Raw genomic sequence first — 20,766 nt, forward strand, 5'->3', positions numbered from 1 at the left:
AGTGTGGAGAGGTTGGCCTTGAGAATTAAATCTCTGGTTTCTGGAACCGGTCCCTTACTAAATCTCCCTGTTACTTGCTAAATCCATACCTCTTTTGGCGAGGGAGTTTATTGGCGCCGATTGTTGGGTACATGAGTGCCTCGCATAATAGTAATAGGTTATTGTCCCCCCCCTTGGTATCCTCATGTTTCTGCTTCCCTTGTGAGTCCATGTCTGTCTGTGTTCTGGCTTTATACTAGCGTGTTTAGTAAGGGTGGCCAAGATTTGGTGAAACACACGCAAGTTATAAGTATGTGGTATGTTTGAATCAGTCGTTCCCAGAGAGATTTTGGTCAAGTAGCAACTTTTAGCAGTTGTCAATCCAATATTGTATAGGCGGTGTGTACTCACTCCTCATGTAACTTGTGATTCATTCTCATTTATGTACATTTATACACTCACCTAAAGAATTATTAGGAACACCATACTAATACGGTGTTGGACCCCCTTTTGCCTTCAGAACTGCCTTAATTCTACGTGGCATTGATTCAACAAGGTGCTGATAGCATTCTTTAGAAATGTTGGCCCATATTGATAGGATAGCATCTTGCAGTTGATGGAGATTTGAGGGATGCACATCCAGGGCACGAAGCTCCCGTTCCACCACATCCCAAAGATGCTCTATTGGGTTGAGATCTGGTGACTGTGGGGCCATTTTAGTACAGTGAACTCATTGTCATGTTCAAGAAACCATTTTGAAATGATTCGAGCTTTGTGACATGGTGCATTATCCTGCTGGAAGTAGCCATCAGAGGATGGGTACATGGTGGTCATGAAGAGATGGACATGGTCAGAAACAATGCTCAGGTAGCCCGTGGCATTTAAACGATGGCCAATTGGAACTAAGGGGCCTAAAGTGTGCCCAGAAAACATCCCACACACCATTACACCACCACCAGCAGCCTGCACAGTGGTAACAAGGCATGATGGATACATGTTCTCATTCTGTTTACGCCAAATTCGGACTCTACCATTTGAATGTCTCAACAGAAATCGAGACTCATCAGACCAGGCAACATTTTTCCAGTCTTCAACAGTCCAATTTTGGTGAGCTCGTGCAAATTGTAGCCTCTTTTTCCTATTTGCAGTGGAGATGAGTGGTACCCGGTGGGGTCTTCTGCTGTTGTAGCCCATCCGCCTCAAGGTTGTGCGTGTTGTGGCTTCACAAATGCTTTGCTGCAGACCTCGGTTGTAACGAGTGGTTATTTCAGCCAACGTTGCTCTTCTATCAGCTTGAATCAGTCGGCCCATTCTCCTCTGACCTCTAGCATCAACAAGGCATTTTCGCCCACAGGACGGCCGCATACTGGATGTTTTTCCCTTTTCACACCATTCTTTGTAAACCCTAGAAATGGTTGTGCGTGAAAATCCCAGTAACTGAGCAGATTGTGAAATACTCAGACCGGCCCGTCTGGCACCAACAACCATGCCACGCTCAATATTGCTTAAATCACCTTTCTTTCCCATTCTGACATTCAGTTTGGAGTTCAGGAGATTGTCTTGACCAGGACCACAACCCTACATGCATCGAAGCCACTGCCATGTGATTGGTTGACTAGATAATCGCATTAATGAGAAATAGAGCAGGTGTTCCTAATAATTCTTTAGGTGAGTGTATATTTTTTCGAACATGTTTATTTGCATCTGTTACAGTCAGATGGCATTTTATGTCAGCAGCATTGTCAAAATTTGGCATACCAGATCAGTTCATACGGGCAATTCTTACACTATACTCAACCCCCTTTGCCAGAGTTGAGATCAATGGTACCCTATCCCCCCCCTCCATATACTTAATGGGATGAGGCAAGGGTGCCCACTGTCACCGACTCTATTCGTAATAGTAATGGAAGCCCTGCTCTGTAAAATCAGACAAGATCCACTAATTCAAGGACTTACTGCTGGATCACACAACTATTTAACAGCTGCCTTTGCAACCCTTCTACACACCACTTACCTATCAGCCCTAAAGGTACACACTTGCTCGACTAAGATGAGCTGTTCTGAGGATCTTTGTGATACCCCCCCTCCGAACCTCGAGCTTACCCGGAGGACTAGAAGAGCACTTGGGAAAGAGCTCACGGATGGTATGTACCTTGTCTCCAATTGTAATAACCATTCGCAGTATTGTTGTTGCCAGTGTATGAACATATGTTTGTGATATGTTTGATTATTTCTTTTAATAAAAAGAGATTTGGCAAAAAAAGAAATCCGCGGTAAATCCGCAGAGTGATGTCACATGTGGTAGCGCTTGAGGTCACTGGCAGTGGCTCCCGTTAAAGTGTGACGACATGCCAGGCATGGGCTAGTGAGGAAATGGTAGTGACTTGTATTGGTTTAATACTTACAGATCAATCTGACACAAAACATAAAAAAATACAAAATTTTTAAAAAAATGCTCCTTACTACAAACTGTAGATTGTAATTTTAGGAACTGTATAATGGGATTCATGTGACACTTATAACCTGGGAGTTTGACTGAAAAACTATCCCCGGAGATCTTTTTTAGAAGCTTCTAGATATCTATTTAGCGCTGTGTGCTAGAAGTGTCTGCACTATATATATATGTCTGTAGTAATTCTGTTCAGCCCTATAAATAGATAAAACACTGACGCGTTTCTCTGTGAATGCTATGTGTGCTATGTAGGGGATAACGTGCTATGGGTCTGCATGCAAATGTCCCTAGTAATTGGATAGAGAGATTGACGGACAGACAGATAGATAGATAGATAGATAGATAGATAGACAGATAGATATGAGATAGATAAATAAAGATAGATAGATAGATAGATAATAGATAGATAGATAGATAGATAGATATGAGATAGATAAATAAATAGAGATAGATAGATGATAGATAGATGATAGATAGATATGAGATAGATATGAGATAGATAGATAAATAAAGATAGATAGATGATAGATACAGTCATGTGAAAAAATTAGGACACCCTTTGAAAGCATGTGGTTTTTTGTAACATTTTTAATAAAAGGTTATTTCATCTCCGTTTCAACAATACAGAGAGATTAAAGTAATCCAACTAAACAAAGAAAACTGAAGAAAAGTCTTTTCAAGATCTTCTGTAAATGTCATTCTACAAAAATGCCTATTCTAACTGAGGAAAAAGATAGGACACCCTCACATGTATTCCCTCTTAAATTGGCTCAGATCTCACACAGGTATATCACACCAGGTGCACATAATTAGTAGATCGTTACTCTGCATGTTGAATGAGGCTTGCCCTATTTAAACCTCAGACATTTAGTTTGGTGTGCTCCTGACTGTTGAAGTGAGAGTGAGCACCATGGTGAGAGCAAAAGAGCTGTCAGAGGACTTCAGAAAAAAGATTGTAGCAGCCTATGAGTCTGGGAAGGGATTTAAAAAGATCTCAAAAGATTTTGAAATCAGCCATTCCACTGTCCGGAAGATAGTCTACAAGTGGAGGGCTTTCAAAACAACTGCCAACATGCCCAGGACTGGTCGCCCCAGCAAGTTCACCCCAAGAGCAGACCGCAAGATGCTAAAAGAGGTCTCCAAAAACCCTAAAGTGTCATCTCGAGAACTACAGCAGGCTCTGGCTACTGTTGATGTAGAAGTACATGCCTCTACAATCAGAAAGAGACTGTACAAGTTTAACTTGCATGGGAGGTGTGCAAGGAGGAAACCTTTGCTTTCCAAGAGAAACATCGAGGCCAGACTGACATTTGCCACAGATAAAGTTGACAAAGACCAGGACTTCTGGAATAATGTTCTTTGGACAGATGAGTCCAAAATTGAATTATTTGGACACAACAGCAGAGGACATGTTTGGCGTAAACCAAACACAGCATTCCAAGAAAAGAACCTCATACCAACTGTGAAGCATGGAGGTGGAAGTGTCATGGTTTGGGGCTGCTTTGCTGCAGCAGGACCTGGTCAGCTCACCATCATAGAATCCACGATGAATTCTACTGTGTATCAGAAGGTGCTTGAAGAACATGTGAGACCATCAGTTAGAAAATTAAAGCTGAAGCGGAACTGGACCATGCAACATGAGAATGACCCAAAACATACTAGTAAATCAACCAAAGATTGGCTGAAAAAGAAGAAATGGAGAGTCCTGGAATGGCCAAGTCAAAGTCCAGATTTGAATCCCATTGAGATGCTGTGGGGTGACTTGAAAAGGGCTGTACGTGCAAGAAACCCCTCAAACATCTCACAGCTGAAAAAGTTCTGCATTGAGGAGTGGGGTAAAATTTCCTCAGACCGATGTCGAAGACTGGTAGATGGCTACAAGAACCGTCTCACTGCAGTTATTTCAGCCAAAGGAGGTAACACTCGCTATTAGGGGCAAGGGTGTCCTATCTTTTTCCTCAGTTAGAATAGGCATTTTTGTAGAATGACATTTACAGAAGATCTTGAAAAGACTTTTCTTCAGTTTTCTTTGTTTAGTTGGATTACTTTAATCTCTCTGTATTGTTGAAACGGAGATGAAATAACCTTTTATTAAAAATGTTACAAAAAACCACATGCTTTCAAAGGGTGTCCTAATTTTTTCACATGACTGTAGATGATAGATAGATATGAGATAGATAGATAGATATGAGATAGATAGATAGATATGAGATAGATAGATAGACAGATAGATACGAGATAGATAAATAAATAAAGATAGATAGATAGATGATAGATAAATAGATAATAGATAGATAGATAGATATGAGATAGATAGATAGATAGATAATAGATAGATAGATAGATAGATAGATATGAGATAGATAAATAAATAGAGATAGATAGATAGATAATAGATAGATAGATAGATAGATAGATATGAGATAGATAATAGATAGATAATAGATAGATAAGCAGCTATGACATCACATATGGGTTTCTATCAGTTAGGTAGTCATGGAAAATGGTGCTCACAGAAAGGCTCCATTCACATATCCCGAATTCCATTCCGCATTTTGCGGAACGGAATCGCGGACCCATTCATTTCTATGGGGCCACACGACGTGCGGCCCCGATCCGGAATTGTGGACCCGCACTTCCGGGTCTGCAATTCCTATCCTGAAAAAAATAGAACATGTCCTATTCTTGTCCGGAATTGCGGACAAGAATAGGCATTTTCTATTAAGTGCTGGCAAAATGCGGAACGCACATCGCCGATGTCCGTGTTTTGCGGATCCACGGATCTGCAAAACACACACGGACGTGTAAATGGACCCTAAGAGCAGAAAAAAACAGCGCGCTGCATGGGTCTCCATCAGGTGATAAGCTGTGACATCACACATAGTTTTCCATAAGTAGTTATGACATCACGTGAGTTTCCATCAGATAAGTAGCTATTTGCTATGACACATGGTTTTCTATCAGCTAGGTAGATATTACATCATACATGGGTTTCAATCGGGTAATCAGCTATGACATCACATATAGGTTTCCATCACAAACACAGCTATGACATCACACACAAGTCTTCATCGGGTAAGCATCTGTGACATCACATGCGTCTCTATCAGATAGGTAGTTATGACATTACACATGGTTTTCTATCAGATAGGTAGATATTACATCATACATGGATTTCCATTTCCATAAGCAGCTATGACATCACAATATAATAACATTTGCAAAGACAGGTATGACATCACGTATAGGTTTCCATCAGGTAGACAGCTATGACATCACACACAAGTCTCCTTCAGGTAAGCAGCTATGACATCACATATAGGTTTCCATCAGGTAGACAGCTATGACATCACATATAGGTTTCCATCAGGTAGACAGCTATGACATCATACTCACAAGTCTCCATAAGGTAAGCAGCTATGACATCACAGATGGGTTTCCATCAGATAGGTAGTTATGACATCACACATGGATTTCTATCGGATAGGTAGATATTACATCATACATGGGTTTCCACCAGGTAAGCAGCTATGACATCACATAAAGGTTTCCATCAGGTAGAAGGTTATGACATCACACACACAAGTCGCCATCAGGTAAGCAGCTGTGACATCACACATAGTTTTCCATCCGGTAGAATTGCCAAAGAGGAATAAAATACAGGATTCCTGGGGGTGCTGTTCTACAAAAGTATAAAAAGCAGTATTTTATTGATAAAGGCATAAGGATAAAACACTTTTGTAAAGCTTCTCCCTGAGACACAGAGGGAAATCACAGACGTGAAGTTCAATGCAGTTCAATTTGCACATGTGACAAAGGAAGTACAAACAATCAGTTCTGGAGGTAATCAGCGCTGGCTCATAAGAAATGACATTTCCTAATACATAGAAAGATATGGGACAACCCCAGGAGGGAACAGAGAAATAAGGAAAGCCCCGCGTGAGTATGTAAAGAGGTAACTCCATACTGAAGTGGTAAAAACAGCGATGACGACGATAGTTTCAACAGGTGACCTGCTAAGATTTACATGAGCGCAACTCAATGAATGAAGAAACGGGAGAAATGGAGGGAACATCTGGGGAGGCGGACATCAGTAGAAAGTACTCGTGACAACGAATGAAAGCGACGCAAGACACAAGAAGGACTGGGCGACCAGAGGCAAGAGGGTCAGCGATTGGTGAGTCCTATCACCCAAAGAGCCATAAAACCTAAGCATAAAATAGCAGAAGAAATCAGGGGCCCCGGTGGAAACATCCAAACTAAACCATAAATGTGCGAAGCTAATAAAATATAATTAATGGGCATTAATAGAAATGGTGCTGTTAATCCCGTCCTCGATATCATTAATAGATACATTAAATAATAGAGGGCCCAGCACTGAACCTTGGGGTCACCATAACCTGGGATCATTCTGAATAGGAATCAATGACCACCTCTCTCTGGACACGGTCCTTCAGCCAGTTCTCAATCCAATTACAGACTATACTTTCCAAGCCTATAGATCTTACTGTACCTATTAAACGTCTATGAGGGACAGTATAGTACGGCTTTAAAGTATGTGTTTATGATCCCATGGCGGTTCTTGCTTCCTTTGCCCCCTGATGAACCCGGTTTGGGAAGAAATGCGTCGGGCAGATTTTTGATTGCCATTGGGCATGTGACTAGTGATGTGAGCAAGCGTTATTATTAGTTTCCATCAGGCGAGCAACTATGACATCACATATGGGTCTTCATCAGATGAGCAACTATGACATCATACACAGGTCTTCGTCAGGTAGGCAACTATGACATCACACATGGGTCTTCATCAGATGAGCAACTATGACATCATACACAGGTCTTCATCAGGTGAGCAACTATGACATCACACATGGGTCACCATCAGGTGATCAACTATGACATCACACATGGGTCTCCATCAGGTGATCAACTATGACATCACACACAGGTCTTCATCAGGTGAGCAACTATGACATTATACACAGGTCTTCATCAGATGAGCAACTATGACATCATACACAGGTCTTCATCAGGTGAGCAACTATGACATCATACACAGGTCTTCATCAGGTGAGCAACTATGACATCACACATGGGTCACCATCAGGTGATCAACTATGACATCACACATGGGTCTCCATCAGGTGATCAACTATGACATCACACACAGGTCTTCATCAGTTGAGCAACTATGACATTATACACAGGTCTTCATCAGATGAGCAACTATGACATCATACACAGGTCTTCATCAGGTGAGCAACTATGACATCATACACAGGTCTTCATCAGGTGAGCAACTATGACATCATACACAGGTCTTCATTAGGTGAGCAACTATGACATCATACACAGGTCTTCATCAGGTGAGCAACTATGACATCATACACAGGTCTTCATCAGGTGAGCAACTATGACATCACACATGGGTCTTCATCAGGTGAGCAACTATGACATCACACATGGGTCTTCATCAGGTGAGCAACTATGACATCACACATGGGTCTCCATCAGGTGATCAACTATGACATCACACACAGGTCTTCATCAGGTGAGCAACTATGACATTATACACAGGTCTTCATCAGATGAGCAACTATGACATCATACACAGGTCTTCATCAGGTGAGCAACTATGACATCATACACAGGTCTTCATCAGGTGAGCAACTATGACATCACACATGGGTCATCATCAGGTGAGCAACTATGACATCACACATGGGTCTTCATCAGGTGAGCAACTATGACATCACACATGGGTCTCCATCAGGTGATCAACTATGACATCACAATTGGGTCTCCATCAGGTGATCAACTTTGAAATTATACACAGGTCTTCATCAGGTGAGCAACTATGACATCAGACATGGGTCTCCATCAGGTGGGCAACTATGACATCATACACAGGTTTTCATCAGGTGAGCAACTATGACATCACACATGGGTCTTCATCGGGTGATCAACTATGACATCATACACAGGTCTTCTTCAGGTGAGCAACTATGACATCACACATGGGTCTTCATCGGGTGAGCAACTATGACATCACACATGGGTCTTCATCAGGTAGGCAACTATGACATCATACAAGGGTCTTCATCAGGTGAGCAACTATGACATCATACATGGGTCTTCATCGGGTGAGCAGCTATGACATCACACATGGATCGCCATCAGGTAGGCAACTATGACATCACACATAGGTCTCCACAGGGGAGCAACTATGACATCATACATGAGTCTCCATCAGGTGATCAGCTATGACATAACACCCGGGTTTCCATCAGGTGATCAGCTATGACATCACACAAGGGTTTCCATCAGGTGAGGAGCTATGACATCACACCTGGGTTTCCATCATCAGGTGAGCAGCTATGACATCACAGGTGGGTTTTGATCATGTATCAGATTTCGGCTTTGATGACATCACAAGTGGGTTTTACCAAAGTGATATAACTCCTGGCATAGAGCTAATACCAAAGAGGTGGCATCTGCAGGGGCGATGTAACGTTATATGTCGGCCATTCAAATGACGGGTGACCACGTCATTCATGGTCGGACTGAGCCCCTCTTCATTAGTGGCTCTCCCTTAATGGGGGTCCCTTGTGGAAAACCCCTTTAATGAGGCCCTGCCCTGTCTATATGACTTTTGGTATGAACTGATGCTGGCACCAATGCTCTCCTAGAACTGACCCACCAACAACCAGCTGCACACAGAGCGCCATCCACCATGACCGCCCTGAAGACAATCCTGAAGCTCTGATCCAACATTTCTACTGACTTCTATCACAAGGACATGTTTGATTTGATTTTGCATGTAAATGACATCAATGGACAAGAGATCTGCAACATCCCGATGGGACAAACAACCCTAGAGACCCCCAGCAGTGCACCACTGGAGAGGCACAGCAATCATACAATGTAGTTCCGCTAATGTCCAGCAGAGGGAGCCGACAAAACACCTACAGAACCTTTCCACCCATCGCCGGGCCCGCATGCGCAGTAAGGCTGATACCATCAGCAGAGCCCCGCCCACCCAGGAGGAGAGGCCGTCCGCCGTAGTGAGCGAACCCCCTGAGGGCTTGTCCCGCGCATGCGCGCTCAGTCAGATCCGGGTATTTGGCAGGATGAGAGCTGCTTTCCAAGATGGCGGCGGAGGGAGGAGGGAAGGAAATGAACGAAATTAAGACCCAGTTCACCACCCGGGAAGGCCTCTACAAGCTCCTCTCTCACTCCGAGTACAGCCGCCCCAACCGGGTGCCCTTTAATTCGCAGGGTTCCAACCCTGTCAAGGTTTCATTCGTCAACGTCAACGACCAGTCTGGTAACGGGGACAGGATCTGCTTCAATGTGGGCCGAGAGCTCTACTTCTACATCTATAAGGGCGTCAGGAAGGTAAGAACACCCGGGAGGGGGCGGGGCCGGGCGCAGGGCTGTCACATTGTGCCGGAATGGCGGCGGTGTGACTGCAGAGTCAGGTTACAAAACACTGCTGCTCAATGGAGGCTCTGTCATCACAGGAGCCAGGGGCCTGCTGCCCCTCCAGGGCCCTCAGCTGGGTGTCACCCCTTTATGGGCGGAAAGAACGCCCTCTGGTTCTGCAGAATGTGTCCTGGTGGGTGTTCCTCGGCACCCTCGCCCCCCTGCCTCTATATTTGGGGGGGATGTGTCGATTCTGGATAACATTTGGCCCCAGTTGTGGCGCTGGGATCATGGGGCCACCATGGCGGTATAGGGCGACTCGCTTTTGTGGCCTCGGTTGACATTCCAAGAATAGACTGAGCATCTGTCACAGTGGCGCAGCAATGGTTAATATTCCCAGGCACCTGCGCAGTATAGAAGGTTGTTCTTGGTGCTGGCACAACAATGGTTAATATTCCTGGGCACCTGCGCAGTATGGAAGGATGTTCTTGGCGCTGGCACAGCAATGGTTAATATTCCTGGGCACCTGTGCAATATGGAAGGATGTTCTTGGCGCTGGCACAGCAATGGTTAATATTCCTGGGCACCTGTGCAATATGGAAGGATGTTCTTGGCGCTGGCACAGCAATGGTTAATATTCCTGGGCACCTGCGCAGTATGGAAAGATGTTCTCTGTGCTGGTGCTGCAATGGTTAATATTCCTGGGCACCTGCGCAGTATGGAAAGATGTTCTCTGTGCTGGTGCTGCAATGGTTAATAATGCCAGGCAGCTGCGCAGTATAAAAGGTTGTTCTTGGCGCTGGCCCTGAAATGGTTAATATTCCCAGGCACCTGCGCAGTATGGAAGGATGTTCTTGGTGCTGGCACAGCAATGGTTAATATTCCTGGGCACCTGCGCAGTATGGAAAGATCAAAGATGTTCTCTGTGCTGGTGCTGCAATGGTTAATATCCCCAGGCACCTGCGCAGTATGGAAGATGGTTCTCGGCGCTGGCCCTGAAATAGTAAAAATAGTCTTGGGAGAAATATTGGTTTCTTGGTCACCTGCCCGTTAATAATCCCATCTGCACAAGACGGAGCGAACAGTGTGGGCCGACACAGCACTGGTTAATATTCCCAGGTACCTGCGCAGTATGGGACACTAGTGAGGTACTAGTTAGTATTTCCTTACTACCTGCGCAGTATGGGACACTAGTGAGGTACTAGTTAGTATTCCCTTACTACCTGCGCAGTATGGGATTTTGGGCTACTAGTCGGGTACTGGTCAGTATTCCCTCACTACCTGCACAGTATGGGATTCTGGGCTACTAGTCGGGTACTGGTCAGTATTCCCTCACTACCTGCACAGTATGGGATTCTGGGCTACTAGTCGGGTACTGGTCAGTATTCCCTCACTACCTGTGCAGTATGGGATTCTGGACTACTAGTCGGGTACTGGTCAGTATTCCCTCACTACCTGCACAGTATGGGATTCTGGGCTACTAGTCGGGTACTGGTCAGTATTCCCTCACTACCTGCACAGTATGGGATTCTGGACTACTAGTCGGGTACTGGTCAGTATTCCCTCACTACCTGCACAGTATGGGATTCTGGGCTACTAGTCGGGTACTGGTCAGTATTCCCTCACTACCTGCACAGTATGGGATTCTGGGCTACTAGTCGGGTACTGGTCAGTATTCCCTCACTACCTGTGCAGTATGGGATTCTGGACTACTAGTCGGGTACTGGTCAGTATTCCCTCACTACCTGCACAGTATGGGATTCTGGGCTACTAGTCGGGTACTGGTCAGTATTCCCTCACTACCTGCACAGTATGGGATTCTGGGCTACTAGTCGGGTACTGGTCAGTATTCCCTCACTACCTGCACAGTATGGGATTCTGGGCTACTAGTCGGGTACTGGTCAGTATTCCCTCACTACCTGCACAGTATGGGATTCTGGGCTACTAGTCGGGTACTGGTCAGTATTCCCTCACTACCTGCACAGTATGGGATTCTGGGCTACTAGTCGGGTACTGGTCAGTATTCCCTCACTACCTGCACAGTATGGGATTCTGGGCTACTAGTCGGGTACTGGTCAGTATTCCCTCACTACCTGCACAGTATGGGATTCTGGGCTACTAGTCGGGTACTGGTCAGTATTCCCTCACTACCTGCACAGTATGGGATTCTGGACTACTAGTCGGGTACTGGTCAGTATTCCCTCACTACCTGCACAGTATGGGATTCTGGGCTACTAGTCGGGTACTGGTCAGTATTCCCTCACTACCTGCACAGTATGGGATTCTGGGCTACTAGTCGGGTACTGGTCAGTATTCCCTCACTACCTGCACAGTATGGGATTCTGGGCTACTAGTCGGGTACTGGTCAGTATTCCCTCACTACCTGCACAGTATGGGATTCTGGGCTACTAGTCGGGTACTGGTCAGTATTCCCTCACTACCTGCACAGTATGGGATTCTGGGCTACTAGTCGGGTACTGGTCAGTATTCCCTCACTACCTGCGCGGTATGGGATTCTGGGCTACTAGTCGGGTACTGGTTAGTATTCCGGGGTACCTGCGCAGTATGGGATTCTGGGATACTAGTCGGGTACTGGTTAGTATTCCCTCACTACCTGCGCAGTATGGGATTCTGGGCTACTAGTCGGGTACTGGTCAGTATTCCCTCACTACCTGAAGAACTGGTTATGATCCCCGGATTGCGCTGTGGGCGGGGGAGGTTTCCGGCCCCTCTGATGCTGATATGAGCCTGTGTGATATAACTGTATATTATAAGCAGGTCCCTGGGGCTTATTCACATATGGTGATCATTACGAATGTCTCGTCATGTGTGGTTTCTGGGCACCTGCCATGGGGGGGGCACAGTCACATGACCTGTCCCTGGTGCAGGTGTAGCCGGTATTTGCATGTTGTAGCAATTCCTGAAGCCGCAGCATCCTGTGCCGTCTGCTGACTTTTGTCACCGGAATATTGGGAGCTCTGCCGCCACAGACTGGGAAAGCTGGATGACAACCAGTATGGCTGCCACGGAGGATTGGTACTCTGCTTTTCCAGTGCATGCGCAGACCCCTCGCATGCCCTGTATCCCTGAGCTGCTGTCACGTCTTCCGCAAGGTGGTCGCCCAACTTTCCCAGGTAACTGACTGGTGTTAATGTGCAGTGCATTTCGACGTGCCGCTCTATAGCTAGTACGAAACTACAACTCCCAGCATGACCTGGCAGCAGCGGCATGCTGGGGACACTGTGAGGGGTTCAGTATGTTATCAGTTTCCTTTGTAAGAATAGACCCGTAGTAACCTTTTGTGCATCTTCATCATGTCTAAGAAGCAGTGTAAAGCATGGAGGAGAGACGGAGCAGAAGCCCAAGTCAGGAGCTATATTTCAGGTTGTCAGCGAGGTGGTGGACTATTGAGCAGGGGTCAGCAACCGGAACTCCAGCTGCTGTGAAACTACAGTTCCCAGCATGCTCCATTCACTTCTATGGGAGTTCTGAGAAGAGCAGAGCAAGTATGCATGCTGGGAGTTGTAGTTTTGCAACAGCTGCAGTGCTGGAGGTTGTCTACACCTGCTATAGAGTATCCCTGTGTGTCATGCTCCGCCCCCCCCTTAGGGCCTGGGACAATTTTGCATGGAGAATTCTTTTAAGGACTTTTTGAACAGGTGACCCCTGTAATGATGTTGACTGACGACCCCTGAAGGGCGTGTCTCGCCTTTTTACCATTTTCCATGACTAAGGGTCCATTCACACGTCCGCAAATTGGGTCCGCATCCGTTCTGCAATTTTGCGGAACAGGTGTGGACTCGTTTATTTTCAATGGGCCCAGAATGTGCAGTCCGCATCCGCACTTCCGTTTCACCAAAAAAAGAACATGTCCTATTCTTGTCCGTAATTGCGGACAAGAATAGGCATTTTCTATGAGAGTGCTGGCGATGTGCGGTCTGTAAAATGCGGAACGCACATTGCCGGTGTCCGTGTTTTGCGGATCCGCAAAACGCATACGGACGTGTGAATGGACCCTTATCTGCAGGAAAATATTAACTCTGTAATTACTTTCACTAGCGGCAGTTTATTTTAGTTATTTTCTCTATTCACAACCAAAGTTCTGCTCTTGCGGTTGTCCTTGAAAACTGACCGCACTTTAGCTCCACCCAGTGGCAGTCATGTGACTTAATAGGGGATGCTGAATAAGGCCTCATGCACACGGCCGTTGCTTGGGTCCACATCCGAGCCGCAGTTTTTGTGGCTCGGATGTGGACCCATTTACTTCAATGGGGCCGCATAAAATGCGGATAGCACTCTGTGTGCTGTCCGCATCCATTGCTCCGTTCCGTGGTCCCGCCCCCCAAAAAATAGCATCTCCTATTCTTGTCTGTTTTGCAGACAAGAATAGGCATTTGTACAATGGGCCGCCCGTTCCGTTCCGCAAATTGCGGAAGGCACACAGACGGCTTCCTTTTTTTGCGGACCGCAAAAAACGGAATGGTCATGTGCATGAGGCCTAAGGAAAATGCTTTCGTCTATAAACGGCACAGCACCTGTCCATAGGTTGTGCATGGTATTGCGGATCGGCCTTTATTACCGTGTAGTTGAGCTGCGGCACCATGCTCAGGTGTGGCGCTGTACGCCCTCATTCACACAGCCGTATTCTAGTCCCGCATCTGATCCACATTGCGGCTGTTGGCTAAAGGTGGAGTTCTCCTTTAAACCTCCAGATCGCTTTGTGTGGTCGCCGGAAGGATCTGTGGATGGGACCCGAGGCTGTTGGTCTCTGGCTTATGAGAGGGGGAACATCTTATTGGACTGCTGCAGGTTTCCCTTGAACCAGGTGTGAGCTGTCGTCTGCAAGGTATTTCCGATGGCATGCTGAGAGTTGTAGTTTTCACAACAGCTTGGAGACCAGCGCAAGACAAACCTTGACCCTGGGTTCACACCTAAGCGTTCGCGATGGAGCGCTCTGTATGCGCGATTGTACGGGCGTTTACAATCGCGCATACAGAGACAAGCCAACGCCCATTGTCGCGCGTTCCCGAAAGTCTATGTGCGGGAACGCGCGACAAAACGCCCCAAAGAAGCTCAAGAACTTTTTTGAGCGTCGGGCGTTTTACAGCGCGATCGTACGCGCTGTAAAACGCCCAGGTGAGAACCATTCCCATAGGGAATCATTGGTTTCTCCTTGTTGAGCGTTTTACAGCGCGTAGGAACGCGCTGTAAAACGCTCAGGTGTGAACCCAGGGTAAGGGTTCTGCTGCACGGTGACAGCAGCCGCACCCAAAGATCGCAGGGTGGCGGCGCTAGCATAGAAATGAATGGGGGTAGCAGCACGACTCCCGCGTGTACCTTACAGGTGGGGGGGGGGGGGGGGTTCTGTGTCTCGCCTGAAGGAGGCCGTCCTGCACTTCGTAATCTGTCCTTCTTTCTTGTAATTTGAAGCCTTTGACACTTCTTCCTCCTTCCCAGGAAATGATGGGTGTTTATCTTGTGAGCTCGCTCCTACTGAACATACAAGTGCGGCAATCAAAGCGTGGCGTGCGTACGGTCAGGCCTGGGGGTTTACAAGGCTAGCGCTACACGTACTACAGTACCGCGCTGATGGTGTCGCACTGCGACAGTTGCACAAAACTCCAGCCAAGTTGGATCTTAGTGCGACTGTCGCAGCGCAGCACCTTGACTATCATTACAGAAAATATCACGTTACGCAGTGTAGTTGTACCCTTTCTGTCGTACATCTCGCCTGACTGCATCACCTTTCTAAGCAGCATTATATCATCTTTTTATTCTGACTTCACATCTATCTGCATCCCCTGCTAGATCCGTGTCTGCACAGAACAACCCGTTGTGGTAATCTGAAAAGCTGCACATTTTCCTGCAGTGGCCACTACAGGTTAAACGTAGTATTGCAGGGCAGCCATTTAGGCTACATTCACACGGACATATCCGTTATGCGGTGCGCAAACCATGGCTCCAGATAATGCAGTTACCAGCCTGGTGCATCCCGCACTTATTATTATTTTTTTTTTCCCGCAGGCCTCATTGTCGAGATGCATATTGTCCACAAAATGAACAAGGATAGGACATGTTCTATATTTTCTTGTATGGATGTGGACAGCACACAGAATGATATTCGTGTCCTCTCCACTTTTATTTTTTTTCTGGCTCCATAGAAATGAATGGGTCCACATGCGATCCGCAAAAAAAATGTAGATAAGACGCAGACCGAAAATATAGTTGTCTGAATGAAGCCTTAAAGGGGTTGTCTCACTTCAGAAAATGGCATTTATCATGTAGAGAAAGTTACTACAAGGCACTTACTAATGTATTGTGATTGTCCATATTGCCTCCTTTGCTGGCTGGATTCATTTTTCCATCACATTATACACTGCTCGTTTCCGTGGTTATGACCACTTGGCAATCTAGCAATGGTGGTCGTGCTTGCACAATATTGGTCCCACCACAAGAGAGGCCGGCGCTTTTTCCAATAGTATGCGAGTACGACCACCACTGCTGGATTGCAGGGTGGTCGTAACCACGGAAATGAGCGTTGTATAATGTGATGGAAAAATGAATCCAGCCAAGAAAGGAAGCAATATGGAGAATCGCACATCCCTAGACTACATGAATGCGTGGGGTGTTATGGGCCGGTGTTTCACCTTCTAGGATGGTGGTCGGTAAACTGCGGCTCTCCACCTGTTCTGAAACGACAACTCCCTGCTTGCTCTGTTCACTTCTTTGGGAGTTCCAAGAGCAGCCAAGCGAGTGTGCATGCTGGGAGTTGTAGTTTCAACTCTACTGCGGTGCAGGAGGTTGCTGTTGTGGGACCTCTGTAGAGGGCAGAGAGGCTGTGGTAATGGTTAGCCCGATTATGGTGTGTTGGCTGCAAAGCTTCAGCGCATGATGAACATTGAAGTTTGGCGCGGTGCAGTTTCCGTACAAGCAGGACCATGCATTGTGTGTATATTTAGGGTTCACCCTCTTACCCGTGTACCACCAGAGACCTTGAACAAAGCTTCTTCTCTTGGTTCTGAAATGTTCCTCTTCTCCTTAGGAGGACAAAGCGGGTATTGTCTCCTGTCACCAGCGTCCTGAAGGATGTTTATGTCCTCGTTGAGATCTACGCTGGTTATAAAGAGCCTTTGCACGCTTGTTATGTCGAATCAGGTGCCGACCCCTCTATCTATATCCTGAATGATACTGGAAGTGGCTATAATAAGTTGTGTGATCACGGGTCTTGACACAAGGTTTTATGTTCTACACTTATTTCTCTGCAGTCACCACTAGGGGGAGCTCACTGCATACAGAATTCTACAGCTCCCCCTAGTGGTGACTGCAGACAGAATTTCTGTAGCTCTGGGTTAGGAAGCAAAGAAATAGGTAGATTTTAGGGCTAGAAAGCAGAGTTGCAACTCAGACGCTCTCCGTTTTTAGAGGTGTCAAGGACAAACTCGTCACATTTCGCAGTCGCACGGGAGTGGGAGTAAATTTCAGGAAGTGTTGGCAGGATTGACATTCAGGAGGCTCGATAAGTTGGGTGGCAGCCGTGCTAATGGTGCGGCTCTGCTATTATCCCCTGATTCTAGTCGCACTGATGTAATAATAATTTCCTCCGAGCTCCTTGATGGCTGCGGTGATGAATTAATGGCTGAGGCTTTAAAGCAACTGATGCTTGTGACAGGAAACTGAGCCGCCGGCAGTCCTGGCCGTAGAGAGCAGTCGGCGGGAGGGGGTGTCGGGGCCACAATTGGCGTTTACAACTCCCTATAGGGAAGTATGGGATCCCTTTTAAGTGAGCAAGAGGCTGAGGGTCCTCGTACTGCCATCAGCTCCGTTGAGATTCGACCTTTCTGCCCACGCCAGGTCACAATCTATTCCCTTCATGTTCTGAGCTGTGGTCCTCCAGCCGTGGCATGGCTACAGCTCCCAGTATGGCCTGGTGCATTGTGACAAAGTCTCTGCTGTAAACCCAATGCCTTTTATATCTAGGGTACAAAAAAAATGGGGGGGGGGGGGGGTCATTGTGGGGTGAATTAATATTTTAAACTTTGGGGTAAAAGTGCAACTAGTTCCACTCCTGGTGAGATTGTGCTGCAGTATAAAGTATTGTGTGAGAGGCCTTGAGTAGTCTAGAAGTGTTGCTGAGATCCAGCCCTGTATGGGGAGGGAGGGGGGGGGGGGGTATACTATGTATAAAGGGTTCCGGTGAGGGGTCTTAACCGCCTCATTAAATACCTCTCCCTGTTCATGTACACGCCTGCGCTGCAAGACGGCCCAGCACAGTAGACGTGTTCACGGGGTCATACGGGTGGCCGATGCCAGTCAGCTGGTAATGGCTCCTCACTGTGCATTCTGTGTTACCTGTTCAAATGGTCGGTCGTGCCCGTGAGTAGGACGTCACGACCCTGCACCCCATCCTTCGCACTACGACATCGCCCATCGGACCGCATTGACGAGCAGCATTTTATTTTTATTCTCCCTATTGAATGTGACAATCTGATGTAAAGGCGGGCACGGTCTGAAATAGTGGAGCTGGTCCTCCTGTACCCGGAGTGGTTCTGTCCGGTCTGGCTAGGATGAGTACTCAATATTGGATCAGTTTGGGTACAACACATGGCACCCCCATGAAAGAAGCACTCCCACAAAAATGTTTATTCTCTGACCTGTTCGAAAGGTACATGATGTAAACTATAGTGAAGGTAATATTCTTACCAGTGACTGTATTTGTGAGTTATAACCTCCCTTCTGATCCTCAGCGGTGTCATGTGACCAGCACTGTGACTTCCTGTCCGCACATAAGATGCTGTGTGATTTGGGAAGTCAGTTTTTTCTATGTATCCCTATGTACAGGAGCCTCAATGTCAGTCTCATAGGAATAAATAGAGATGTAACTGACTTCCTGTCCGTGTCAGTTGGAGATCAGAGTGCTGGTCACATGACAAAGCTGAGAATCAGAAGGGAGGTTATAACTCACAAATACAGTCACTGGTAAGAAGATTACCTTCACTACAATTTATATCATGTACTGTCTAACAGGTCAGAGAATAAAGATTTTATGGGAGTCCTTCTTTAAGTTTGAAGGGTGTGGCCCCTTAGTTGCTGTGCAGGGTATTGCAGCTTTCCTCCATTCACTGAAATCTGGCTGGGCATCAGCAGTAGTGCCACGCCTGGTCTGGGGGAGGAATCTGTCATGTGGTGCATGCTGCTGGTTAAAGTGGGTTACAAACGGAGGGCGCCTCCCCATGGTCAGCTCATGCAGTGCAGGCGAGACACACTGGGGTGTAATTGTGAGACTGCAGTTTGAGATGTTGTAGCCTCCCGGGATATGGCGGCACGTGACTTCTGGACGCCCCTCACATAGTCCTGCACTATGTCCAATAGGGGGGGCTCCAAAATGAAAAGACTTTTGCGGACATGGAGTCATATCTTCAGCCACGCCTTGCTTTGTCACAGACATGACCTTAAAGGGCATCCGTCGGCAGATTTATTCCTATGACACTGGCTGACCTGTTACATGTGCGCCTGGCAGGGTCCGGTAATGTAAACATCATCACACCTGGTCCTGTCAATCAAAAGTGCAGGGGGCGTGGCAGTTGCAGAGAGAGCAGAGCCTCTAGGTGTAATGGTAACGCCCCCATTGCTCCTAGAGGCTAATTTGCATATAATAAAACATAATTTTTCTCAGAAATGTGGGCACATATGAACATGGGACCAACACAGATGTCTTCAGCTGCCACGCGCCAGTGTCATAGGTACAAAACTTCTGATGCCCTTTAAAGGCATCGTCCAGTCTCGTGTCCATGGAGCCCAGTAACGAAAAGTTCTGCAACATCCGAATATACTTTGTGTTTCAGTTCCTTGGCTTGCTGTCGGTGAATGAGAGCAATGCTTTGCCAGAGAATCGATGCAGCGGCACAAACATGATGGCTTAGAACTGTGATCTACAGATGCAAATAGAATGTCGGCGTTACCCATAGCAACAAATCTAATCATTACACCCCCCCCCCCCTCCTTTTAAACTTCAAAGAGGCCTCTGAAAACCAAGAAGTGGAACCGATTGCTGCCCAGCATTAGAATACCGGCTGTGTCGTGTGCTGGAAAGGCCAGGACTCCCTCCTGTCCCATGACTTCATGGTTTACAGACCTGATAAATCATTAACCCTATATTCCCTCCGGCGCCTCCTCCCATCATGCATTGCTCTCGGGCGGAGGAGTGGGAGCGAGGTTCCTGCAGCTGAAATGCACACTGCTGCGTTCACGATCCTGCTGGGTGTTGTAGTTTTGCAACTCTGATGTAAGGCGAAAGCAATTTGCCATTTAGGCCTCTTTCACACGACCGGTACGGATTGTGTCCTGATCTGTTCAGGGGAAAAAAAAACAGATGGTTTTGCAGGCAAGTTCGCTTTTGTCTGCGGTTTTACGTCTGGATTTTTATCCGGGTGGCATGGTGAAAAAAATGAAGAAAAACAAAGGAATATCACTCATCTCTGAACAACCATCAGGGAACAATACGTTGCTTCCGTTTTTCACGCGAGCCCCATTCGCTTCTACGGAGCACAATATAAAACGTGCTGGGATTTTTCCTGAATGCAGAGGAGATGTCCAAGATTTGACATTTTCCACTGCCGGTCCTATCTGTAGGTATCACATGCAATGACTGTGTGTCTATTGTATTGGGCAACATCCGATCAAGGCCACATGCACCCGACCGTGTCCGTATTGCAGTCCGCAAAATATGGACACCTTCCATGTGCACGCCGCATCTTTCTCACCCCCATTACTGGAAATGTAGTATTGTCTGCAAATACGGACAAGAATAGGACATGTTCTATAATTTGTGGGATGGACACACTGAGACAGCGCACGGATGCAGACCCATAGAAATGAATGGTAATACGGATCGGACACGAATATAAAATCTG

At 46.6% G+C, this 20,766-nt stretch overlaps 1 protein-coding gene across 1 annotated transcript in view; it reads left to right on the plus strand.

Annotated features, from left to right (window-relative positions):
• The first annotated feature begins 9,549 nt into the window (after positions 1 to 9,549).
• Positions 9,550 to 20,766, plus strand: part of WDR20 (WD repeat domain 20) — a 29,871-nt gene continuing 18,654 nt past the window's right edge. The window contains exon 1 of the mRNA XM_044271436.1: positions 9,550 to 9,829. Coding sequence (XP_044127371.1) covers positions 9,581 to 9,829 — 249 coding nt within the window. The 5' untranslated portion in view covers positions 9,550 to 9,580. The remainder of the gene's footprint in view (positions 9,830 to 20,766) is intronic.

This window comes from Bufo gargarizans, chromosome 11 (assembly GCF_014858855.1).
Source record: "Bufo gargarizans isolate SCDJY-AF-19 chromosome 11, ASM1485885v1, whole genome shotgun sequence".
NCBI lineage: Eukaryota > Metazoa > Chordata > Amphibia > Anura > Bufonidae > Bufo > Bufo gargarizans.